Genomic DNA, 24502 nt, shown 5'->3' with positions numbered 1-24502 from the left:
AGTTTTTGGCTTTTGTTGTATATAAGCTAGTGTGCTCCAAAACAATAACAAAATTCACATTTAGAAGAAGATATAAGCGTTTGAAACTCTCACTACTGCCAATTATGGGTCAATGATTTTGATGACATCCCTCTGCACTTTAGCTTCTCATCATAATTTCTGTCCAGTCAAAAAAGCTCTCTAGAATCTACAGCATCCCTCCCCCAAATAGATGCAAATAGATGAAGCTGTGGCTAGAATCGGTCACTAGTTCGCACATTTACTATTTTCTACATCAGTGGTTTGTACATCAGTGGTTCAAACCTATCCTGGAGGCACCACAGCCCTGCACAATTTGAATGTTACACTTATCAGATACACAGATATTCTTGCATTCTCTACTAATGAGCTGATGAGTTGAATCATGTGTAATAAATTAAGGAGATAAGACGAAATGTGGAGTGATTGGGTGCCTCCAGCACAGGTTTGAAAACCCCTGTTATAGGGGATGGGGAATGATTCAGAAAGTGTAAATTTGTTTTTAGTTAGTGCAAATGAAGTGTGGTTTTGTTTTAGTACCATGTGAACCACTGCGTAGTGCACACAGTTTGCTCCGGTCCACTCCAAAAACATGATAGCACAGAGCGGATCATATGTGCGAGTCCGCACAGACCACAAAACATATCGCACCTATTTTAATTATGCACAGAATGCTATATATGAAAGCTATATGGAATAGAAATGTTTAGAGATTAGCAGGAAATTGCAACTTTACAGAACTCGATGCTAACTAAACTAAATGCTACTGGCTCTTTTTAAAAAGGGAGGAGCTGTTTGATGTGTCCCACCCTATCTTCCTGTTTCAGTGGAAATTACATCAACACATTGAATAATGCTGCACATTTCAAGGCACTTCAGTTTGCCTTTAAATTTACACACACAAAAAATCCGAGTTAACGCAAGTTACTTTGTTCTTCCATTTACTGACTGACAGCTTGTGATTCAGAATGGCAGCACAGCTGAAAGGTTTGTTTGTGCTGCACACTCTATTGTACATGTGGGAATTTGCATTTCCCTCAGCCCGAGGCTTATTAATTTCTCTTTTGGTGGTGAAAGGTCTTTACATTTGCCCCCCAAAAAATTATTATTACAAACAAACAAACAAGCAAGGCTGAATTACACACATTAATTACTTTCCATAACTAGTAAATAAGTAACGCAATTATTTACTATTTTAAGGAGTTGCACAATATTGTAATGCGTCACGTTTCACACCAACACTGAAAGTCACTTGTTAAACTTTGAAGCCTTGAACCTTCAGAGAGGTTTAATCTTTACGTTGCAAGTATGTGGAGTCATGCAGCGATAACAATTAGCCATGTGATATCAAGTATGATAAACTCTTTGCTTTTCTACAGTGGACTAACTACATTCATGGATGGCAGGACCGCTGGATTGCACTGAAGGGCAACATTCTCAGTTACTACAGGTCAGCAGATGAGAAGGAATTTGGCTGTAGGGGGTCCATCTGTCTCAGCAAGGCTGTCATCACGGTAAGGCTGATACTGTTATGTTTACCTGTATGATTCCAAAGCCTTATCTTGGCTTCACACAGTGATATGAATTGCAAAGTCCTGATATGTACTACAGTGGGAAATGTTTGAACAGTAATGCTTCCTGTTCGTCATGCAGCATTTATCCATCTGCTATTGCCAGTGGGAAGCAGTCATACTTGTTTTGGGGGTTTCTCTTGAACAGCCTGATTGTTTCACGGTGGACAAAGCAGAACATGAAGTTGAGTAGAAAGAACAAGGGTACTTCTCTGCTTACTTTGGACAGACACATCCTAGTGTGGTCCATACTAACATCCTGCAAGACTACACCTGACAACTTTATGGAATTACCATTATCATGGCCCTTATGATTATAATTATCATTAGACAATTAATATTACAAAAATGTATTGATCTGTTGATGAGGCCTGTCAGAATCATGATTTGGTGCGGATGATTAATTGTCATAAAATTGAGATGTCACTTACAGTTCCAGTGTAAGCCTAAGTTTTTTTTTTTTTTTTTTACTTGAAATTGTACACTAAAATAAAATCAGGTCTGCAATTGAAAATTTTCTGACTGACTGGTCACATCTAATTTTTTCATTTGGCCAAATTTAATTTCTGTGAATTAAATTGTATCAATTCACAGAAATTACATTTGGCCAACTGAAAAATTTAGATGTTATCAGTCACTAGAAAATGTTCAATTGGAGAGGCCTGAATTTTTTTACAGTGTACATAATATAATAATAATTATTAAAAAAATAGTCCCTTTTACTATAGTGTGGTATAATATAATATAATATAATATAATATAATATAATATAATATAATATAATATAATATAATATAATATAATATAATAGTATCAGTCACTAGAAAATGCTCAATTGGAGAGGCCTGAATTTTTTTACAGTGTACATAATATAATAATAATTATAAAAAAAAGTCCCTTTTACTATAGTGCGGTATAATATAATATAATATAATGCAGTCTTATTTAACCCACAGGTTTGTGGGTTAAATAAGATTACTTTATAACTGTTTTTTATAATCTTTGGCAAAATGTGATACAAACTACATAATTGTTGCGGTTGTTGCAAATATAACTTAGGTAATTTAACTGCTTTTAAAATCATTTTATAATTTATTAATACTAAAATTGAGTGTTATTGCAACAAATTGAATCAATATTGAACTCACTTACATTTGTCTTCTGTAGAGCTGCTGAATGGCTGACATTAAAGTCAGTTCATAAGTGGTGAACTTTCATCACTTTGGATATGATTTGACTTATCAGAGGTTATTTTTACGTTATTATTTTTTTAAACAAAAAGATGATTTTTATTTGTTTATTGTCAAGAAACACATTTTCTGCCCAAAGCAATTTATTTAATACATTCCCATAAAAGTATATATTTATTTAATTTATGTTGGTGTGCTTTAATTTATATTGCTGTATGTCTATGAACTGGACTGCCGCACGTTGTTTCGTCAGTAAGACTACCAACAAAGCTCCATTGTAGTATGTCTTTTGGTTGACACACTATTGCTACATTGTTCTGGTGTTGAGTGAATTAAAGTAGTCTCTCTTGAGGATTAGAACAGGGTGAGCAGAACCACAGGAACGTCCTGTGACGGACGGTGCATATCACATATCTCATTGTGAAAAGGGTGATCTGGGAGCAGTTCTCGTGTGTAAAAAAAGAAAACCTGAAAAGCTTAGATTCGCAATGCTCATGGTCCAGATGGCTTTATGGTGTTTATTAGGAGATGTTCTTTGGTCTGAAAAAGTGAACTTGACTACAGGGCCACTGTTAAAAATCATGGGCAGTTAGGGTGTAGATCAAGATCTCAAAAGATTTGTTGTACAATCTCGGCATGTTGGAGGTGCATGAATCTCCACAAACTGACTGTGCACACACATGGTCAATTCTGAGCTGCACAGTAGTGCCTGCAAAACCCTGGAAGTCTTTGAAGCCGGTCTGGCCCCAGTGCCCTCTCTGGAATGTGTGTTGTCGCTTGATTTCAGTGTGTTTTGTAGGAGAAAACAGAGATGATCTGATGATAACAGATGTTCCTCAAACACTGATTGAATTCAGCACCCCTGCTCTGGCCTGGATCAGTGTGCCGTCTCTGATAAGAGCTAAATCTGTGTCCTAAAGTCTACAAACTACTCTCTAGTTAGACCATTACTAACCATGCCCACTACTCCAGCAGAAAGATTCGTATTCTTCCCTGGTAGATTCTTACTACAAGGAATGTTCACTATATAATGCATGACATTATAGCTAAAGTGGCCTTTTGGATTATTTCCATGCAGTGTATTATATAGCTTTTATATATATGTGAAATACTTATTCATGCATAGTAAATTTTAACACTGTTAAAGACTTTGATTCCCATCCTAAACATGGACAAAGTTTCAAAAACTAAGTTGGACGTTTGATGGAGTATTCCTTGATCTGGTTTCTTACAAGTTTCGGAAAGTTTTTTTTGAGTATGGGTCCGCTTGATGTGAACAGGGCAGAATTTCCTTGTACGGGCCTCACAGGCTCTTCTCCCGGAAGGGTGCGTGCGCGACCAGAACAAGAGAGCAAATGCACGTCCATAAACGCTGCGCTCACTGCAGTCACAGTACTTCACCATATCAACAATGTCACCAAAGTGTGTTTTTGATGGAACTGTTCCAGCGATAAAAGTTCCCGGTCGTACCATTCTGCTTGCTACTGCTACCATTTAGTCGCACACAATAGTCCATAAACCAAATAATGTCCCCATAAACCACAAGTAAACACACAGAAATGTTGACAAGCTGCTAAATACAGTAACAATACCTCATAGAGACGTCCTGCTGTTGCTGCTGCTCCTGCCCAATTTCAACCTCTAGGTCAGATTCTGGATCGTATATGTATTAGTTGAATCTGATTGATAGCCATGGTTTATTAGGGTAACGTTTTCTATTCCACGCTCGAGGATGTCACAGCTTTCAGACGCTTTCGTGCTGTAGCTGCGCACACTCGTGATTCTTTAGCTCCGCTCACTCGATACGCCTCCATCCGCTCGGTACAGCCTATCTTTCTTTTATAAATATAATAAAACTAAAGACTTTTTGGAGATATGAAGATGCAGTACTACTCTATAGGTACTCAAGACTGACATGAGATTGACTGAAACTGAGGCCCTGTCCACACGAACACGGGTATTTTCAAAACCGCAGCTTTTTCTACGCGGTTTGGCTGTTCGTCCACACGCAAACGCTGTATCCGGTTACTGAAACCGGACTTTTTTGAAAACTCCGGCCAGGGTGAAGATTTTTAGAAACTCCGGTTACAGCGTTGTCGTGTAGATGGTGAAACCGGAGATTTCGGCTTTTTAAGTCGAAGTGCGCGCCGCTCTCTCCTATGTTTGACGTCAGATTTTCCACATTATCTCCTTTTGATTTACGTGTGTCGAGTCTATGCGGTGGATTCTAACAACGCTTATCACATACGCTATAGCCTACAGATACATGTTCAGTTATTTCATTGTATTGCAGAAAAAAGTCGCCAGAATGCAATAATACAAAATAGTAAAGCAAGTGTGTGAAGCTATTACAGTCCACTTCGGCCCTGCACCTGTGTATATACAGTTACCTGTCAATAAGTCCAAAGTAAAGGAACTTGTAGAAGGGTTTCACTTGAGCTCATGGCATCCCTCAGTCAGTGCAATGTGCATCGGTGCCGTGGATGGGACCCATGTGGAAATCAGGCAGCCAATCATAGCGTAGTTTTGCGTTCTCATGTGGACAGATTTTTTTTTAAAACCGTCCTCGTGTGGACGCGATTGTTTTTTAAAACGGAGGAGGAAAAACTCCGGTAATAAAAATACCCGTGTACGTGTGGACTAGGCCTGAGTGACATTTTTAATTTTTGGGTGAACTAACCCTTTAAGAAATTATAATTTTGAATAATTGGCCAAAACCAATATTTAGTTAATCTGATGATTGATCAACAACTTTCGGCTCATTTAGGTAACACAATGACAAGTAAAAACAGTATGGATTGGTAAAGTTATAATTTATGGATAATTTGTGCTCTACTTAAAGCTTGTTTTGAGGTAGATAGTGGTTTTCAATAGAGGGAATGCACGTGACGTCATCGTCAGCTGGAGTGACTGTGATTACGCCCCGCTGAGTGGCAGAAAGACTGAGAGGCAGCATTGGTTTACAGCGCGAATGCAGCGAAAACTCACAAAACCAGGCCCGGCGCCAGAAGGGGGGTAGGGGAGGCTTGTCCACGGAACACATAGTTATCGCTGTTCTGAGCTTGAGACTCAAACCACTGCCACCTGCTGCTGCTTCTGCTTTTAGAGTGAAAAGCTGCCCATAACTGCTTGTCTGTGATCTGTAATCCTCTGTAAGAATTTGTAATAATTGCATTTTATCAGTGAAAAGGAGCTAGCAAAAGATTTTGTATAGTGTGTATCTGTATTTGCACTCGTCAAATGATTACATTTCCAACGTGTTTTCGCCTCGGTGAGTAATGTAGCCAATCACAGACATGTTTGTAGACTTCTACAACGGAATTGGCCAATCACAGGTGTTGAAGTTGGAATCACTCACCGCTCGAACTTTTGTCCAGGCACTGAGTTCAGTTAAACACGCGCAGCAATCCTCTGTAAGTGCAGACATTGTGCAAATAAGATTTTCATTGTATACCAACATCACTGCGGAACTTTATGAGATTGCGTTTATTGAATGAGTGACAGCTTTTAGTGAATATAAAGTTTATTACCACCACTACACGCTTCAAAACACAGACCCATCCCATTCACTTGGGATTCACTTGAAAAATGTAATGAATGACAGTTATGAACATTCTTGTCGAAATGAGGCTCCTAAAAATGTCAGGAAAACGTACTCGGTTACTTTCATAACCTCGGTTCCCTGAGAGAGAGGAACGAGTATTACGTATGGGAAAAACTCCTTTTCTCGAGAATGTGAAGCAAAACTTTTAATAAAGGTATCTATGTAAAGCGCAGTGAGCTGCACGGCCATAGCCCAGCGCGAGGAGCGCTCTGATTGGCCGGGCTGCGGCAACTGCAGGAACCTATGGTGAGGCGGCTGAGAGGAACGAACCAATGGGGGGCGTTCCAGAAGCCCGCCGAAAAAGGTGCTTATATTTGCATACAGGAGGCTATATAAGACCCTAATTCGCCATAGGTGTCAGGTTTTAAGATCGACTGAAGCGATACCTGAGAAGCATAAACACGGCACGGAACGTAATACTCGTTCCTCTCTCTCAGGGAACCGAGGTTACGAAAGTAACCGAGTACGTTCCCTTTCGAGAGAGGTTCCTCGTATTACGTATGGGAACACAATGTAAAGCGCCGTGTGTGCTGACTGACCCAGTATACCCAAAGCACATGTTATAAACCCCCGAGACACCGACAGAGGCGGCTTATAAGGGGAATGAAGAACCGGAAGAGTCGGTTCGTTTGAACAGCTGATCGGACATAGTCGGATCTTATGATGAATGAATAGTGCTTAAGGACTAATGTGTACAGGCCAAAATGTAAGGCAATCTGTTTGCCAGGGTCAAGATAGAGCCTAGATGGAGAGAAGCCCTGCTTGTAGAGCTGGAACCTCCAACTTGTAGAATCTGATAAAAGTGGACGGAGAGGCCCAGCCTGCCGCCGCACAGATATCTTCCAAAGAAATGTCACACGACCAAGCCCAAGATGAGGCCATGCCTCTAGAGGAGTGGGCTTAAATGCCTGTAGGACAGGTTAGGTCCTGGACCTATATGCTAGTGGGACTGCATCCACTATCCAGTGTGAGAGACTGTTTCATGACAGCACAAACTTTAGTGCGGCCACCGAAGCAATGAAGAGCTGATCCGACTGCCTGAAGGGGGCGGAGCGCTCTAGATACAATCTCAATGCTCTGACTGGGCAGAATATGTTTGCGTCTTATTTTCTCTGAGACGCGGGTTAAGCAGTGCAAAGAGCTGCATACTGAAGGGGTTGATAGCACTTTCAGCATAAAACCATGCCTCGGTTTGAGCACAACCTTGAAGTTGCTGGACCCAAACTCAAGACAGGAAGGGCTCACGGAGAGTGCAGGTAAGCCACCCAGTCGGTTAACCGAGGCCACAGCCAGCAGAAAAACGGTTTTGAGTGATATGTGCTTCAAGCTCGTGTTCTGAAGTGGTTAGGAGGGGGAACCCTTCACGGCCTCCAAAACCATGGCGAGGTCCCAAATAGGGACCGAGGTAGGGGCAAGGCGGGCTGAATCTCCTGGCCCCTTTAAGAAAACACACAATAAGATCACTTTTCCCTAGTGAATGTGCCGCGATAGGAGCGTGGCTAGCTGCTATGGCGGAGACACACACCCCGAGTATGGAGGGGGGACGACCCGCATCCATTAGCTCTTGGAGAAAGCGAGCGGTTCCGCCAGTTCGCATGAGTGTGCGTCGATGTTTCGCGTAGCACATTGGTTAGAAAACCACTGACCACTTCAAGCAGAGCTGCCAGATAGCAGGGGCTCTAGCTTCCGAAATAGTGTTCATAACTTGTCAGAGAGGTTCCCGGATACCGTTGATGGGCCATACGTGGAGGGCCCACAGCTCGGGATTGGGATGCCAGACCTTCCCTTTCATTGGCAGAATAGGCATGGGGCTGTGTCTGACAGCTGAAACAGTATGGAGAACCATGTGCGGTTCTTCCAAAGTGGGGCTATTAAAAAGCACAGGCTGCAGCTGGATCGCGATCGGAGGGAACATATAGAGGGAGTCTGGGCCAACATGGGCCAGGGCATCCCTGCGTTTGCAGAAAAAATATTGGGCAGCGTGTGCTGTGCAAGCTGAATTGTTTGCGGGTAAAGGGACCATCCCCCTGGGGACATGGGTCCTCTGGATAACATGTCCGGACCCTGATTCAGAATACCTGGCACGTAAGCCGCCCTTAGGGAGCTCAGATTGTGCTCTGCCCATAAAAGGAGATGCTTAGCCATGCAGTGAACAGAGTCTGATCTCGGCTGCCCTAGCGATTTTATGTACATTATCAAGACGTGGTGGTTCTTATGCCGTAAGTCTTGAGTCTATGACAATGACTGTACTGATAAGCCTGCCCCTCGAAGGCGAATCTCAAGAATGGCCTGTAGTGGGGGTGGGGGGTTATCGTAACGTGAAGTATGCGTTTTTCAGATCTATTGAGAAAACCCAATCCCCGGGGCGAATGTGCGCGAGGATTTGTTTCACCGTCAGCACCTTGAAACGAGCGTGTCATAAGTGCTTTGTTCAGATGCCTGGAAAATGGGCCTGAGACCGCCACCCATTTTCGGCATGAGGAATTAGCGACAGTAAAAACCTGACTCGCTAGCGTCGGGTGTACTGTTTTCGCCGCTCTCTCCTTTAACAGTCTCAATGCCTCAGCGAGAAGCACGTGACTGACACTGCTTCTTACAGAGGGCTCGACCACGGCTTGAATCGCGGGGTCTGCGAGCAAAACTGTAGCGAGAACCTCGTTTTATATGTTCAACACCCAATATTATATACCAGGAATGGCCTGCCAGGCCTGGGCTCGTAAAGCCAGGGGTTGAATTAGATTCGGGGGCTGGCCGCTTAGTAATAGGGGCCTGTTAGCCGGGTTGCTTGTGCTGTAACACTGCTTTTAACACTGTGGGGATAGTGTTAGTTTTGGCGGTGCAGGCTTTGCAGTGGGCGCACGCCTCACATTTATATTGTGTGTGCGAGAGTAAACTTTGTGAAAAGTGCTTGGGTGCAGGAGTGCAGACTGTAAAGTGGGCACATTTCCTACATAGAAAGCTCTTTTGTGTGTAGTGTAAACAATGTGCAGTGGCGCACAACCTACGTAGAATACCCACGGTGCAAACCAGTGAGCAAATCCACAGGGGTAAACGCACACAGCATTAGTGTGCAGACGAGCGTGTTTAACACAGGCTAGTTGACTGCAATATTTCATCTCCAGTCACTTAACTTAAGGGAACTGGGAGAATGTAAGGAAGTGCGGGTGGTATGTGAGCCATTCCACAATGCCGTTATGCTCTAGTCTAGACTGAAAGCGCGCATGCAGACAAGCGTGTTTGACCACAGGCTAGTTGACTGCAATAAGGCTAGTTGACTTTATATGGTGTAATCCGGCCGCGGCGGGATTTATTTGTGATTTTGTGAGGCTGAATTAACAGTGCTTATGTAGGGGTGCACACTGTGTAGTGGACACTTTGTCTACAGTGTAAAAACCTTTCCAGCCGCCTGAATAAAGGGGACTGGAAGTGATAGAGTGAAAAAAGGGCTTAGCTTGGCAGCCATTTTCCGACGCCCTTATGCTCTGACAGTGAGCGCGTGCTATGACGTAAGCCGCGCTCTAGTCAGCAACGCGCTGTGGAAGGGGCGCGCGCTATCATGACAAGGCAGCCATTACAACTTCCTTGGCAGTAAGCGCGCGCTGCAGCGACATTGTTCTTGACATACCCAACAGCCCGAGCTCGCTCGTCTAACTTACTCTAGTATTCTCTGTCCGCAGCGCTTCAGCACGGCGGCGGTAGAATGAGCACGGCGAGAGCTTCGGCTCGAGTTAGTTTATTCACTCTAGTATTCTCTGTCCGCGGCGATAGAGCGACAGGACGAGAGAATTGGAAGCGTGAGGTAAAACTCTGTCCGCGGCGCTTCTAGCACGGCGAGAGCTTCGGCTCGAGTTTGTTTATTCACTCTAGTATTCTCTGTCCGCGGCGATAGAGCGACAGGACGAGAGAATTGGAAGCGTGAGGTAAAACTCTGTCCGCGGCGCTTCTAGCACGGCGAGAGCTTCGGCTCGAGTTTGTTTATTCACTCTATTATTCTCTGTCCGCGGCGATAGAGCGACAGGACGAGAGAATTGGAAGCGTGAGGTAAAACTCTGTCCGCGGCGCTTCTAGCACGGCGAGAGCTTCGGCTCGAGTTTGTTTATTCACTCTATTATTCTCTGTCCGCGGCGATAGAGCGACAGGACGAGAGAATTGGAAGCGTGAGGTAAAACTCTGTCCGCGGCGCTTCTAGCACGGCGAGAGCTTCGGCTCGAGTTTGTTTATTCACTCTAGTATTCTCTGTCCGCGGCGATAGAGCGACCGGACGAGAGAATTGGAAGCGTGAGGTAAAACTCTGTCCGCGGCGCTTCTAGCACGGCGAGAGCTTCGGCTCGAGTTTGTTTATTCACTCTAGTATTCTCTGTCCGCGGCGATAGAGCGACAGGACGAGAGAATTGGAAGCGTGAGGTAAAACTCTGTCCGCGGCGCTTCTAGCACGGCGAGAGCTTCGGCTCGAGTTTGTTTATTCACTCTAGTATTCTCTGTCCGCGGCGATAGAGCGACAGGACGAGAGAATTGGAAGCGTGAGGTAAAACTCTGTCCGCGGCGCTTCTAGCACGGCGAGAGCTTCGGCTCGAGTTTGTTTATTCACTCTAGTATTCTCTGTCCGCGGCGATAGAGCGACAGGACGAGAGAATTGGAAGCGTGAGGTAAAACTCTGTCCGCGGCGCTTCTAGCACGGCGAGAGCTTCGGCTCGAGTTTGTTTATTCACTCTAGTATTCTCTGTCCGCGGCGATAGAGCGACAGGACGAGAGAATTGGAAGCGTGAGGTAAAACTCTGTCCGAGGAAAAACTCCGTCTGTCCGCGGCGCCTCCTCAGCGCGACGGTATAGTGACGAGAGCTTCGGCTCGAGTTCGCCTATTCACTCTAGTATTCTCTGTCCGCGGCTGTAGCGCGACGGAATGAGAGAAGAGTGGGAACAACTCTGTGGCAGCGGCGGAAGAAGAGCCGCGGCGGCGGCAGAGTGAAGAGAGCTTCGGCTTGAGTGTGCTCATGTCCTCTAACATTCTCTCTTTCCGCGGCGCTATTCAGCGCGACGGGACGAGAGCAGAGGGAGAGTGAGAAGAGCTCCGTCTTTCCGCGGCGCTTAACGACGCGGCGGAACGAGAGAGTCCTCGAGTAGAACAAGCCTGTAAGCTCTAGAAGTGGCGTTGCAGCGGCAACACAAACACATATAACACTCAACATAGACACAGTTTAAAGGATATATAACGCCGGATGGCGTAGCTGGAACGGCAGAGAAGGCGGAGAGGGAGTCCGTCGTCCTCAGCTGCAGGTTCCGCTGGTGCCTTTTCAACGGCGGTGCTTCTTCCGGAGACCAGCGAAGGTATCGCTGAAGGAGATAAAATCTGACACCTATGGCGAATTAGGGTCTTATATAGCCTCCTGTATGCAAATATAAGCACCTTTTTCGGCGGGCTTCTGGAACGCCCCCCATTGGTTCGTTCCTCTCAGCCGCCTCACCATAGGTTCCTGCAGTTGCCGCAGCCCGGCCAATCAGAGCGCTCCTCGCGCTGGGCTATGGCCGTGCAGCTCACTGCGCTTTACATAGATACCTTTATTAAAAGTTTTGCTTCACATTCTCGAGAAAAGGAGTTTTTCCCATACGTAATACGAGGAACCTCTCTCGAAAGGGAACACGATTCCTGGGTGCATATCATTATCCATGGATCACTGAATCTTTGGTAAGTTGTAAGGATCGTTTGCTCTACTCGTGTTTTCCTCCATTACCTCCAGTATCCAGTCAGGCCCGGCCGAGGGGGCGTGTTACGGCGGGAAAGTGACGTCGATGCATTCCCTCTAAAGATTGATGTGGTCTGCACCACATTTTTTGTTTTACTGTTAAAGTGGTCTGCCATCTGAAAATGTTTGAGGTCTTCTGAACCTATTCAATAAATGCAAATCTATGCTGCGGTGGCAGGGAGTTGTTTATCAGGATCAGCAGGAAAAGGTGCTCCAAAAACATAATGGCAGAGAGAATGGAAAGTTTATGGCCTGTGTTCCATTCCATTTTCCAACATGTTCATTGTTCTGATCCTTTATTGTTTTTGATGCTTTCTCTTTCAGCCTCATGAGTTTGATGAATGCCGGTTTGACATCAGTGTGAACGACAGCATCTGGTACCTAAGAGCTGAACATCCTTTGCTCCGGCAGCAGTGGATCGATACCATCGAACTTCACAAGGTGAGTCCCTCACAAGCAGCGAGATGAGAGGCAGCTCCAGTGTCATTCTGATAGCGAGTGATCATGTTTGTGTTGCAGAACCTGAATGGGTGTTTTATTTCCTTTGTTGAGGAATTATGGGTGTTGGAGGCACGGTGGAGTGGAATGTGTCCTGCATACTTCTTCTTTTCTTTTTTTGGCTATCATTTCCTTGTGCTGTCATTTGAGTACACAGTGAGCCTCTGTGGATTCCTTTCTAGAGGACTAGAAATCAAAATGAGTGTGTTAGTCGTGGTCTTCCGTCTTGGTTGTTAAGTTTGCTCTTTAGGTATGCAGGTGTGTAGTAGATCAATGATGTGATGCATAGCCTATTTTTTGGCCAATCTAATCATTTATTCAAAAAATGCAATTCACACATACAGTGACTTGAATATACCTTGACTTGTTAAAATTTTGCATCGTCATTTTTAATTTTAATTTTTTTATTTTTGAGTGGTGATTATTCAAAATGTTAGGGTGAAACCTGTCCTGAGTAGGGGTGTGAATTAGAGGTCGAGCGATATATCAGGCCGATATGTCATTTTTTTAAAGGGTCCCGTTCTTCGCGATTCCATCTTTCAAACTTTAGTTAGTGTGAAATGTTGCTGTGAGAGCATTAATAATACCTGTAAAATTATAAAGCTCAAAGTTCAATGCCAAGCGAGATATTTTATCTAACAGAAGTTCCCTTTCAAAGCCTACAGCAAGCGGCCGGTTTAGACTACACCGCTGCACTTCCTGCTGTGATGACGTCACTAGAACGGTTTGTTGACTAACCCTCCGCCCACAAGTACACGCAAAATAGGGGGCGTGGTCTTGTTGCTCTCCCACGTGGAGAAGAGCGCACATTCAGCCCTTGCATCTCCCCGTTACGCTGCATTCACACGAGGCGTAAGCGTTAACGCTTCCCATTTACTTTGAATGGGTGACATCATCCGTTGCCGAACCGTCACGTCACTTCACTCGCGTTGCAAGAGGCAGATGTTGAAGATTTCTCAACTTTTCAAGCGCCAGCGCAGGCGTCATCCAATCAGATCGCCATATGCAAATATCCTTGAGCAGGCGCTAGCCAATTGTGTTCATTACTGCTCCGTGAACCATCCAGACGCAGCTCCCGGACCAGTATGTGATATTCTTCCAGCCGTCGACGCTTTTTTAGGATTGAACAGCTTCGAGCACCTGTGCAGTGCACTGACAACAACTACAGGGGCAATCGCACATACGACCAAATCGGCATCCATTTCGTCTCTCAGACTAGCTGTCAAAAAAGGCGTTTTTTTGTGTTGTGTTGTGGTCCAAGCTGCAAATAAGTTTTAATGTGATTGGCTGTTGTCACTATGACGATCGGGTCAGCACCAAGCTTCGCCCTCCGTCAAGCGTTAACGCCTACGCCCCTTGTGAACACACCGTTATGGTAAGAGGCGGGACCTTTCCGGGCAAAGTGCACTAAGCTGCTGTCCAATCACAACACGGGAAGCGTTGGCCCAATCAGAACTTGTTACGTATTTCTGAAGGAGGGACTTCATAGAACAAGGAAATCATCTGGCCGTTTTTAGGACAGAGGAAAAAGCGCTGTACAGATAAGTAAATTGTGTGAAAAATACTAGGGGGGTTTTCACACGAAACATGAACTCATGTTATATTGCACACTGTAAACATAATCAAAGCTTCGAAAACACGCGAAGAACGGGACCTTTAATATATCAGCATCGGCCGATATCCGCATTCAGTAGCGCCGATTTAAAGTCATGCACTTCAACGGTTCAAAGTTCAAAGTCCTATTGCCATATATTTACAATTTATTACAAGCAAGCTATTAAGTGTTGCTTCACTTAATGAAAGAATAACGAATTACATAGTACCGTCGGGAACTGGCATAATGCTACTTCTGGCTGAAGGTTTGTTTACTTACCTTAAATAACTGCTCATATTCGGACATAAGGCAGCACTCGCATGCATTGAACATAAGTTTTTCAAAGAGAGACCGTTTTGCCCACGTTTTTCTTTTATTATCGCTGTTGTTTTAGTGTATAACTGAGGAGCCAGCACGTGTATCCATCGACAGAAACATACATGAAGCATTATTGTCAAGTTACAACCCATATTAAAGATGCGTCATTAGATGTGAGATGAACCGCAGTGCAAGTGCGTCCCGTAAACTTTTACACGGCACCCCGGTTTGCACTGGTTTGTTTAGAACTATTGAGATCGTCGTGATCACGCGTGCTGCCCTTTGTTATCAAACTTCTCTGGTACATCACACACAAATGTTGATAGGTCACTAAATACTGTACATACCACAGAGACGGACGTCCTGCTGTTGCTGTTTCTCCTGTTCAATTTATTTCAGCCTGATTCTGGATCACGTATTAGCTGAATCCGATCAATAACATACATGGGTCGATAGCACACATGGGTTTCTCCACGCTTGAGGACGTCACCGTTTTGGGTGTGCTCGTCATTCTTTAGCTCCGGCCACACGATACGCCTCCAGGCGCTCGTTTTTTTCCGGAAAGACTCGGTACAGCCCATATTTCTTTTATAAATATAATAAAACTAAAGACTTTTCAGTGATATGAAGGATGCAATACTACTCTATAGGTACTCAAGATTGACATGAGATTGACTGAAAATGAGTGTTTCACCCCCCCCCCCCCCTTTAAATTTATTTAAAAAGAAAAAATAATTCACCTCATGAATATGTGCATATGTGTGCTTCCATTAACTGTATAATGTGAATATAAATGGATATCAGACTAATAAAGTTCATAATAACTTTGCAGTTATCATCTTCATTAAAGCTGCATAATGTTAGCTTTCAATAATGTCAGGGTTTAGCATTGTCCTTGCATAGAAGGCTGTGCAACATGAGTTTTATAACTTCGAGTTTCAAGTCAGTGTTCAATAAGTTTAGAAATGTTGTGCATCCACTTATTATTAGTGTGACATTTTATCATAAAACTAAAGAAAGAAACTAAAGAAAAACGTAAAAATATTGTCCAAAACAATCGGCAGCACATATCGGCCATCGGCTGACCCGGACCTCTAAATATCGGCATTGGCTATAGAAAAACCCAATTCGGTCGATCTCTACTGTGAATCACAGGATACCTCACGGTACGATACAATACACAATACCGATAATATCACGATATCACAATTCTGCGATAATATATGGCTAGAAAATCCCATTATGATACATCTATCATTTAAAGGGTTACTTCAGCGATTAGCATATGGCTTTGTATCAGTAGAAACCCTGGAGTATATTCAAATTATTGTGCTTTCCCCCCTCATATCTCCCTGAGACAAGAGATTTATGCATTTTATTTCTAGAAAAATTCCTCCTATGATGCAAATTGACGATTTTTGCATCATAGGAGGAATGTTTGCCCAAAGGCTAAAGACTACAGCCAGCAGAGGGAGCCATTTCCGCATGTTTTGAACCCGCGCATGGGGGATGGGAGATAACACTCAGCTTGCAGGGAGAGCTCAGCTGGCAGGCACTCATTTAAACGGAGCTATGGTGTGCAATGTAAGTCTTTTAACTTCTCAAATTAATTTCTATGAAAGTTAAGCTTGCAAAGGCATGAACTGAAACGCGCCAGACTGAACTCACGTTGTGAATGTATGCCGCGAGTGTAGTCGCGATTACCTCAGCTCTTATCACTCGTGCAGTTAGTGCTCAGTGCTGTGATACTCGCGCGGTGACTCACTCCTTATATTGAACACATTTTAATTGTAGTGTCTTCTCTAACTCAGTCACTGTAATCAAGTTGGTGGCGTTGGGGAATGGCACAGGGCAGCGAAGCATTCTGGGAATTGTAGTCTTTCATCCCCATGGGACAAAAATACATTTTCTGTCTTTTCTCAGTCTAGAAAGCACCAAATTCAAAAATAATTTCACATTTCTACTGCATTGATGACCCAGTTCAAATACAGATTCATCTTCCCAGCGCTGAAGTACCCCTTTAATCATTCATATCTGTCTAACTATGAAAACAACAGCTTTGAAAAGGTTAGGTGCAGGTTTTCCAGACTTTGGACTTAATCGTGGCTGCTGGGGCGTCCATTATTTTACTCGCACTGCTGTCTGCCATCCCGTTAAAAACCTCTTTTTCTTAGGCCAGTTAAAGGGCTACTTCAGCGATTAGCATATGGTGTTGTAGAAACACCAATCAGTAGAAACCCTGGAGTATATTCAAATGATTGAGCTTACTCCTCAGATTTATGAATTTTATTTCTGGAAAAATTCCTCCGATGACGCGAATAACGTTCATTTGCGTCATCGGAGGAATTTTTGGCCAGAGGCTAAAGACTACAGCCAGCAGAGGGAGCCATTTCCGCATGTTTTCAACCCACGCATGGGGGGATGGGAGATCTTACTCACAGCTCAGCTCGCAGCTGCAGGCATTCATGTTCATTCAACTCCTCAAATAAATTCATATGAAAGTTAAGCTTCCAAAGGCAAGAACTGATAACGCCCAGACTGAACATGCGCTGTGAATCTATGCCGCGAGCGTGGCCGTGTTTACCTCAGCCCTCATCACGAACTCATCCATGACTGTCAATGTAATCTGACTCCTGCAGCGTTTGGGCTTTGACACTTCCTCAGTGGCTAAATCACATTATATTGAACAGACACGTTCAGTTTTTAATTGTTGTGTCTGTTCTCTAACTGAACTGATTTTATGAAGATGAACGCGGTGGTGGGAAAGTGATCAGTGATTCAGTAGCGGTGGCTTGTGAGTGGCCTCGTAGGGCAGTGAAGCATTCTGGGAATTGTTGTCTTTCATCCTCATGAGACGACAATACTTTTTCTGTCTCTTCTCAGTCTAGAAAGCACTAAATTAAAAAATAATTTTACATTTCTACTACATAAATGACCCAGTTTAAATACAGATTCATCTTCCCAGCGCTGAAGTACTCCTTTAACTTGTGTTCATGTTTCCTTCATTCATGTGTTGAGCGCCACCTTGAGGAGCCATGAAGTATGAGGTTACTATTCTGCCCCAATTCTGCGCGCGCAAGATCGTATTTTGAGCGTGCAAAAGAGCATTTCGCACGTGCGTGAACTGAGTTTTGTGGAAAAAATGTTTGTCTTGCAAATTTCGAGCAAACGAAAATCGATTTTGCATGTAAAATAAGCTAATTTGGATGTGCGCGGATGTCCTCGTTCGCATGTGCAACGTCTTAGTTGCTTGCGCTCCGATACCAGCTCAGACTGCTCGACGGCTCAGTTGCTCAACACAACTCATACTTACAATATGGCATAATTCCAGCCAATCAGAGATGAGACAGCTAAATTCTGATTGACTGGCTTAACAACCTCTCACAAGACTCCCTGCATTACTCTACAGCTGACAATATGGGACAGTAAAGGAATTATACCTGGTGGAAATATACATGGAAAATCTAATTTAACGCTGTTATAAAGTCTTTGACATTTATTTTCAAGTTCAAATATCTACCATTTGACAAACACACATAAGTATCTTATTTTTACTAAATTAATATAAGGAAGAAGTATAAAAAGTATGCATGTGTATGCTTGTCATATTATATATATACTCCGAATGACAAATATACATTGAATGGTTTTGTATAGACTATAATTGTCACAAGAATTATATTGTACAATGCTGTAAAATATAGACTGAGTTACTAATTTTACATAGTATTTAGGTTGGATAGTATGCATTGTAAGGCTGAAAAACCTAGTAGATGCCGAAATGTCTAGTCGCTCTGAAAAAAAAAAAAAGGAAATTAGCATCTGAACTCATTCATACAGCGTCTCTGTCCGAGACGACATCACACTGAGTGAACCATCTACGAATAACTCTAATTAACATGCCTTTCCTTTCACATGAAACCTCCCCCAAACTCCTGCTCCCTCAAACTTGAGATCACCCGAAATGCACCAGAAATCTCTGTTACAATGTCAATTGTAACTCTAGTGATGTCTGGTTCACGAACAAATCGTTCTTTTTAGTGCGCCGGGCGAACCAGTTCACCAAATCGCACTGAATAGTTCTAAACAGTTCGCGTCTCAAATCAGAGACTAGATTTGTGACTGAGGAGGAGAAAGTGATGACCTGGCCGTCAAAGATGAGCTGGGATAATGGAGAGGAGTGGATCTGCCAACCAGTAGTGTCTCAGTTTTACTGGAGTTCAGCTGGAGGAAGTTAGTTCACATCCATGCCTTAATCTCCTCTAGACATGTGGTGAGTCGTGACAGAGCTGTGGAGGGTCTTGGGGCAGTTTTGATATAAAGTTGCATGTCATCAGCATAACAATGAAAAGATAGTCCATGTCTGCTGATGACAGGACCGAGGGGAAGCATGTAGAGGATGAATAAGATTGGGCCGAGAACCGACCCCTGCGGAACACCACATGTAACGGGGAGCAGCCTGGACTCACATTCTCCCAATAGAACATGCTCAGTCCTGTCAGAAAGGTAGGACTGAAACCACTGCAGTGCTGCTCCAGATAGTCAAACTGTATTATGGAGGCAGTCCAGGAGGATGGTATGGTCCACGGTGTCGAATGCCGCTGATAGGTCGAGGAGAATGAGCAGTGATGGTGATCCTGAATCAGCTGTCATTAGAAGGTTATTTGTCACCCTAAGCAGAGCTGTTTCAGAGCTGTGGGCCGGGCGAAAGCTTGATTGAAATATCTCAAATAATTAGTTGTTTTTAGATGGTTGTGGAGCTGAGAGGCGGCTTCCTTCTCTAGAACCCTCTCTAGGAAGGCGACTGTGTCCCGTCATAATAAAAGTCCCGGTGTTTGCAAGGCAGGTGTTTGTGTAACAATCGCTCCAGCGGCCGTGCTCAGCTCCTCAACACTCGGTCCTGCACTGCTTCATACTACAGTAACGTTAATAACCGCATCTTTGTACATGATTTCTGCCCGAGTCCTATTTTCTACCAGCTGTGAGGTGAAGTCCACATGTCCCAAAATACTGCTCTCACACTTGGCGTTAGAGGTTAGATCGGGCTCAAAAAATCAAGCCCGACCCTACCCGAGCCCGTGCACGATGTGTCCGAGCCCGGCCCGGCCCGAGACATTAACTGTAATTATGAGCCCGAGCCCGATTTAAACCCGACCATTGTTCAATACGTGGGCGTTTGATGAGAACGAGCCTGTAATGAGCAAAGCGCAGCGAAACGGACTGGTGAGGCTCATGATAAAACTACATTTAGTTTTCAGTTTTCTCCACAGCGACTGTACAGCCGAATAACATTTTGTTGCAATATTGTCATGTTTAACACTTTGAAGCTGCTTTGAAACAATCATCATTGTAAAAGCGCTATAGGCTATAAATAAAGTTGACTTGACTCCGCTCAATAATCCGCAGGCGCGCGCTCATGAACCGCTCACCGGTAAACTGATGTTTGCTCAAATCCAGCTCAGACATTTATCTGTAGCTTACTTTATTGTTGCCATTAAACAATGTGTTTTTTCCTTCATATTTATGTTTAAATATTATAATATTATTTTTACATGTTTCATCTGATTATGATAAGTGAAAAGATGCGAGTGGGTCAGAAATGATTTTGGTGGTTATATTTAGTTTAATATTAAGTTTTGTTTTGTTGAAATCATTTTTTTCGTTTTGTTTAAATTGTATCTTAATTTAAAAAAAGGTTTCTTAGACCAATTGCCTGGATTTAATAAATAAAAAGCAAATAGCAGACTATAATCGCGAGGTGAAGTCGTGGGAGTGATCACTTTCATTCCTCATGCACTGGAGCGCGCGTCTCATTAATAAACCGAAACTCAGCAGGCTATACTTGCCTCACAGACATGAGAAATATGCGTATAGAAAGCTTTAAATGACCACTTTTAAACGAAACGATTCGAAGATATTTAATTAAGCAAAGTGCAGTGTTCACGAGCAGCTCTTGACTCAGAGGCAGAGCGTTTCTGTTTATAATGCTGCGCTTCATCACTGCTCGAGCTGTGAGTTTAACGCGCATTTTTACACTAATCCTGACTTGTGCAGTTTTGTAGCCTACACATTTGTTTCTTAGTTGTTGTATTAGTTCTTACTTTGCTAAATATATATAATTTCTGATTATAGCATAGCTTTCTGCCCACCCAATTAGACTAGTAAAGTAGGCTAATCATTAAAAAAAAAAAAAAACGCTTGATCACGGGCCCGGCCCAACCCGACCCGAGGATAGTGCAGGGAAATCTCAGCCCGACCCGGCCCGCGGGTCGGTTCGGGTCAGGTTCGGGTTCGGGCTCGGGCAGAGAATCTAAACTCTACTTGGCGTCATCAAACTATACCTTTGTTTTGAATAGGCGCCCTCAAGTGGACGGAAAGTTGCACAGTGCACCTTTAATATAAATAGTTTTTGTTGTTTTTAATGGGGGCATACATTTAATCATGTTTTTTTATTAGTTAAAAGCACTATCAAACAAATCGAGCTATATATCGAATACAGTAAAAATGTACAATATCGAGATATAAAAATGTTTTACATGTCCCCCAGCCCTAATCCTGTAGTATTATATCTATGCTTTCTTAACTGCTTAACTCCTTTGCTCCAAGTTGTAAAAAAATGTTGGGGAAAAGACATAAAACAGGAAATGATATCATAAAGTGAACCCTGCAGACTCATGACTGTCAAGGTCAATAAGTGTCTTAAAATATCAAGATCATTTCACATGTTTATGAAAAGGCAAGGTTAGTTCAAGCTGTAAAATATGTTGTGATTTGACTCCTAAGAAATTCAATGTTGCTTATAAATTAATCATTTAAAAATATACATTTCTAATATGTATTTGAAAATGATAATTAATGTAGTACACCTACATTTGTTGACATTTTTTAAAGAACACTATTACTTTGTAATTATATACTCCAATGAATATTGTGTTACTTATCAACTTCTATTTTTCAAAACCACATGAAACCAACAAGAATACATTTCTAAGACCTTGGCGTGTGTTTACATAAAACTACATTTTCTCTTCTATATCACACAGTCTTATGTGCCTTTAGGTAAAAGGTCTTAAGTGTTTTTTTTTTTACCTAGTTATATGGATGCATCATCTTAGACACAATAGGGCTGTTACCAATCAAATTAAATAAGTCATAATTTATCATTCAGGAATGAATCCTTTGACTATATTAATCTGTCTAATTCACTGTATCACTGATTCAAATGATTTGTTCAAAAATCTGATTCATTCAGTATAGAAAACACTGCGTGTTGCTCAGAGAGGCGATTACAGTGTTGTGACTTTGTTTTGAGCTATTCTCGTTGGCGAAATAGAGTAAAAATGGGCAATATACTGTCTACATTTGTTATCATGCTGATATCTGGATTCTTCCTGTGATATTTATTAAAAATACATGCAGGGAAAGCGTGCACCCGCACTAGTTTAATCTTCAAGACTACATCACGCACACACACAGGGATATACACACTGTGTGTGAGGGATATACTCGATAATGTCAGATCGCACATCGCTAAAACGACAATTATGATATTCTCGCAGACGATAACGCACACCTGTACTTTGACCATATTATAATGCATCCCTGTTCATACCGGTTCATACAGCACCTGCCATGTTGGCATTGTCCTTTGACCTATTGCATAATAACAGCAAATGCGAAAATAATTGACTTGTCTGTCAAACAATTTCTTAGTACCTAATTGTTTGCTTACTGTGCCATGACTCACTTGATATACTGTACTGTTTTTTTAACATGCTATTTGGCAGAGTGGTATGAATATTTGGGATTGCCTTTGGCTCATCTGAGTGACATTTTGGCTGTGATTCTTTTGCATGAAGAGAAACAAGATATATATTGTATCTGGCATTGGTTTGCCATGACGTATAATGTCTTAAGAGATTTACAAAGGCAGGGTCTTGTGGAATGTGCTGATCTGAATGACTCTCACATGTGCGTAGAGCTGAACTCAATAAAAGGAGTGGAGCTGTTTCTGCACAGCTGTGTTTGGATCCAAAAGAAAAGGGTGTGTTTGTACAGTTGTGTTTTCTAGGCAGCTATTTAGCAGGTTAATTTCTTGAGAAAAATCATAATCTTCTATGTTTTTACATGTGTATAGAAGAGTATTTAAGTGAAACCATGTTAAGATATTTGCTTGTTTTGAAGGTCATAAAGACATAGACACAAGTATTTTTAGAGTTTGGAGAACTTAACCGTGAGTTTGGTTGTTAAGTGACCAAGTCCTTTTGGGAACATTGTAATTAGTCATGTCACCTTTATTTATATAGCTCTTTATACAATACAGGTTGTTTCAAAGCATTACTAAACAAACATGGGGAAAAATCTGATAATACAAATGTTCTCCGGCAGTTTTACACTCACAGACACTTCTGCCATCTGTTGGTAAAGAATGCTATTGCAGTTTTGTCTTGTCACTAAAAAGCTATTTTACAATTCTAAGCAGGATCCTTTCTACTCTCTTAAAATATAGGCTGTGTCCAAAAACCTAGGCAGCTGATTTTTTTGCCTCGCTGCCAGACAAAGACTGTTAGTTCATGAAGGCACCTCACCAGACTTGGTGAGGCAGCGTAACAGTTTGATCTACAGCAAAAGCTAAGTGCGAACTAAACAAATATTTAATTACTACATTAGTAATTTCTCGCTAAAAATGACATCAGAAGTCATCTTGATCATAAACGCACATTTACACACAAACTGACCAGCAAATGCAACATTCGGATGCCATCTTTTTTTCCCTAGCTCATCTGTCACAAGAATTGTGAAATATCAAAGGCAGCGAAGGATGCATTTATGTTGCCTTCAAAACTCGATCAGATAAAAGTAGGACAGAAAGAGGAGACAGGAAGTAAAGCTAACATTGGATTCGGACATGCCTTGATGCCTTCCTACTTTGAAATGTGTCCTCAGAAAGGGAGCATTTTACAGGTTTCAGAGAAGCATAGAATCATTCTCCCTAAAAAGAAAATGAGTCATTTATTCAAACTCTTGTCCCAAAAGGTTTCCTTTCTACAGTTGCACACAATTGGATATGGTTGGCACTTGGCAGAATGTCCATGCTGCTTTTTCATAAAATAAGAGGATGGGTACTATGGTTGCTATCTTCCAAGTTCCAAAAATGTGACAAACTCCGTCAAACTATAAAAGTGGTCGATTTTAATTTTTCGCATATTTCAAGACCTATAAAGGACCAAACAGAAAATTGTTGTTATTTGTTTGAATATGTCAGTTGAGTAGTCAGATTCAATTATCAGATTTAAACATTTACATATTTATCTCTTTCCCGTTGATTGGATTATCTCAGGTCTACATTACCCATTACACCCCAAATCAGATCTAAATTTAATTTGGATCAAGCTCAGTCGGACCTATTGAGGAGTTTATAAACCTTCATGAAGGTTTTTCAATCAGATTGAGGATTATTTGGGTGCATGTCCATCCGTACGGCTTCATACAGGGACTATATCAGATGACTTGAATGGGCCACATTGTGGTGCATTCGTTAGCTTTATTTTTGGAGCTTGACTGTCCCAGGCTCTAACCACTTTTCAATGTTAGGAAATTGTTTCTGGTTTTCTGGTTCACTTTTCTTCCTGCAACAGAAATGTAAAAGAAAAATATATCATTATGAAAAGTAATGTTACCAATAGGGCTGTCATTTTTGAAAAAAAATCTAATTTGAACCGCTATCAAATATCAACGACCAAAAAAAATCCGCAAACCACAATTTTAAAAATGATAAGAATGTTTGCATGCTATGTTTATCACTGTCACTTATTTCAATTTCTAAAGTGAATCCTGCATTAATGTGTGGATGTCACTTCCGAAACTTTGCAGCATGTAATTGGCCGTCAACAGCGTGAAGAACGAGACTTATTCAATGGATTATATCGCGTCGAAAGCATGCAAACCAAGAGCGCTCCCTTTATAAT

At 42.4% G+C, this 24502-nt stretch overlaps 1 protein-coding gene across 2 annotated transcripts in view; it reads left to right on the top strand.

The window, feature by feature from the left end:
• The window catches only part of cert1a (ceramide transporter 1a), a 56217-nt gene that overhangs the window by 2322 nt on the left and 29393 nt on the right, over positions 1–24502 (top strand). For both annotated transcript variants that reach the window (XM_067438196.1, XM_067438195.1), the window contains exons 2-3: positions 1398–1532; positions 12449–12565. In XM_067438196.1, the coding sequence (XP_067294297.1) occupies positions 1398–1532; positions 12449–12565 (252 nt within the window). The remainder of the gene's footprint in view (positions 1–1397; positions 1533–12448; positions 12566–24502) is intronic.

This window comes from Pseudorasbora parva, chromosome 3 (genome assembly GCF_024679245.1).
Source record: "Pseudorasbora parva isolate DD20220531a chromosome 3, ASM2467924v1, whole genome shotgun sequence".
In the NCBI taxonomy this organism is placed as follows: domain Eukaryota; kingdom Metazoa; phylum Chordata; class Actinopteri; order Cypriniformes; family Gobionidae; genus Pseudorasbora; species Pseudorasbora parva.
This window is presented reverse-complemented; position numbering and strand designations above follow the sequence as displayed.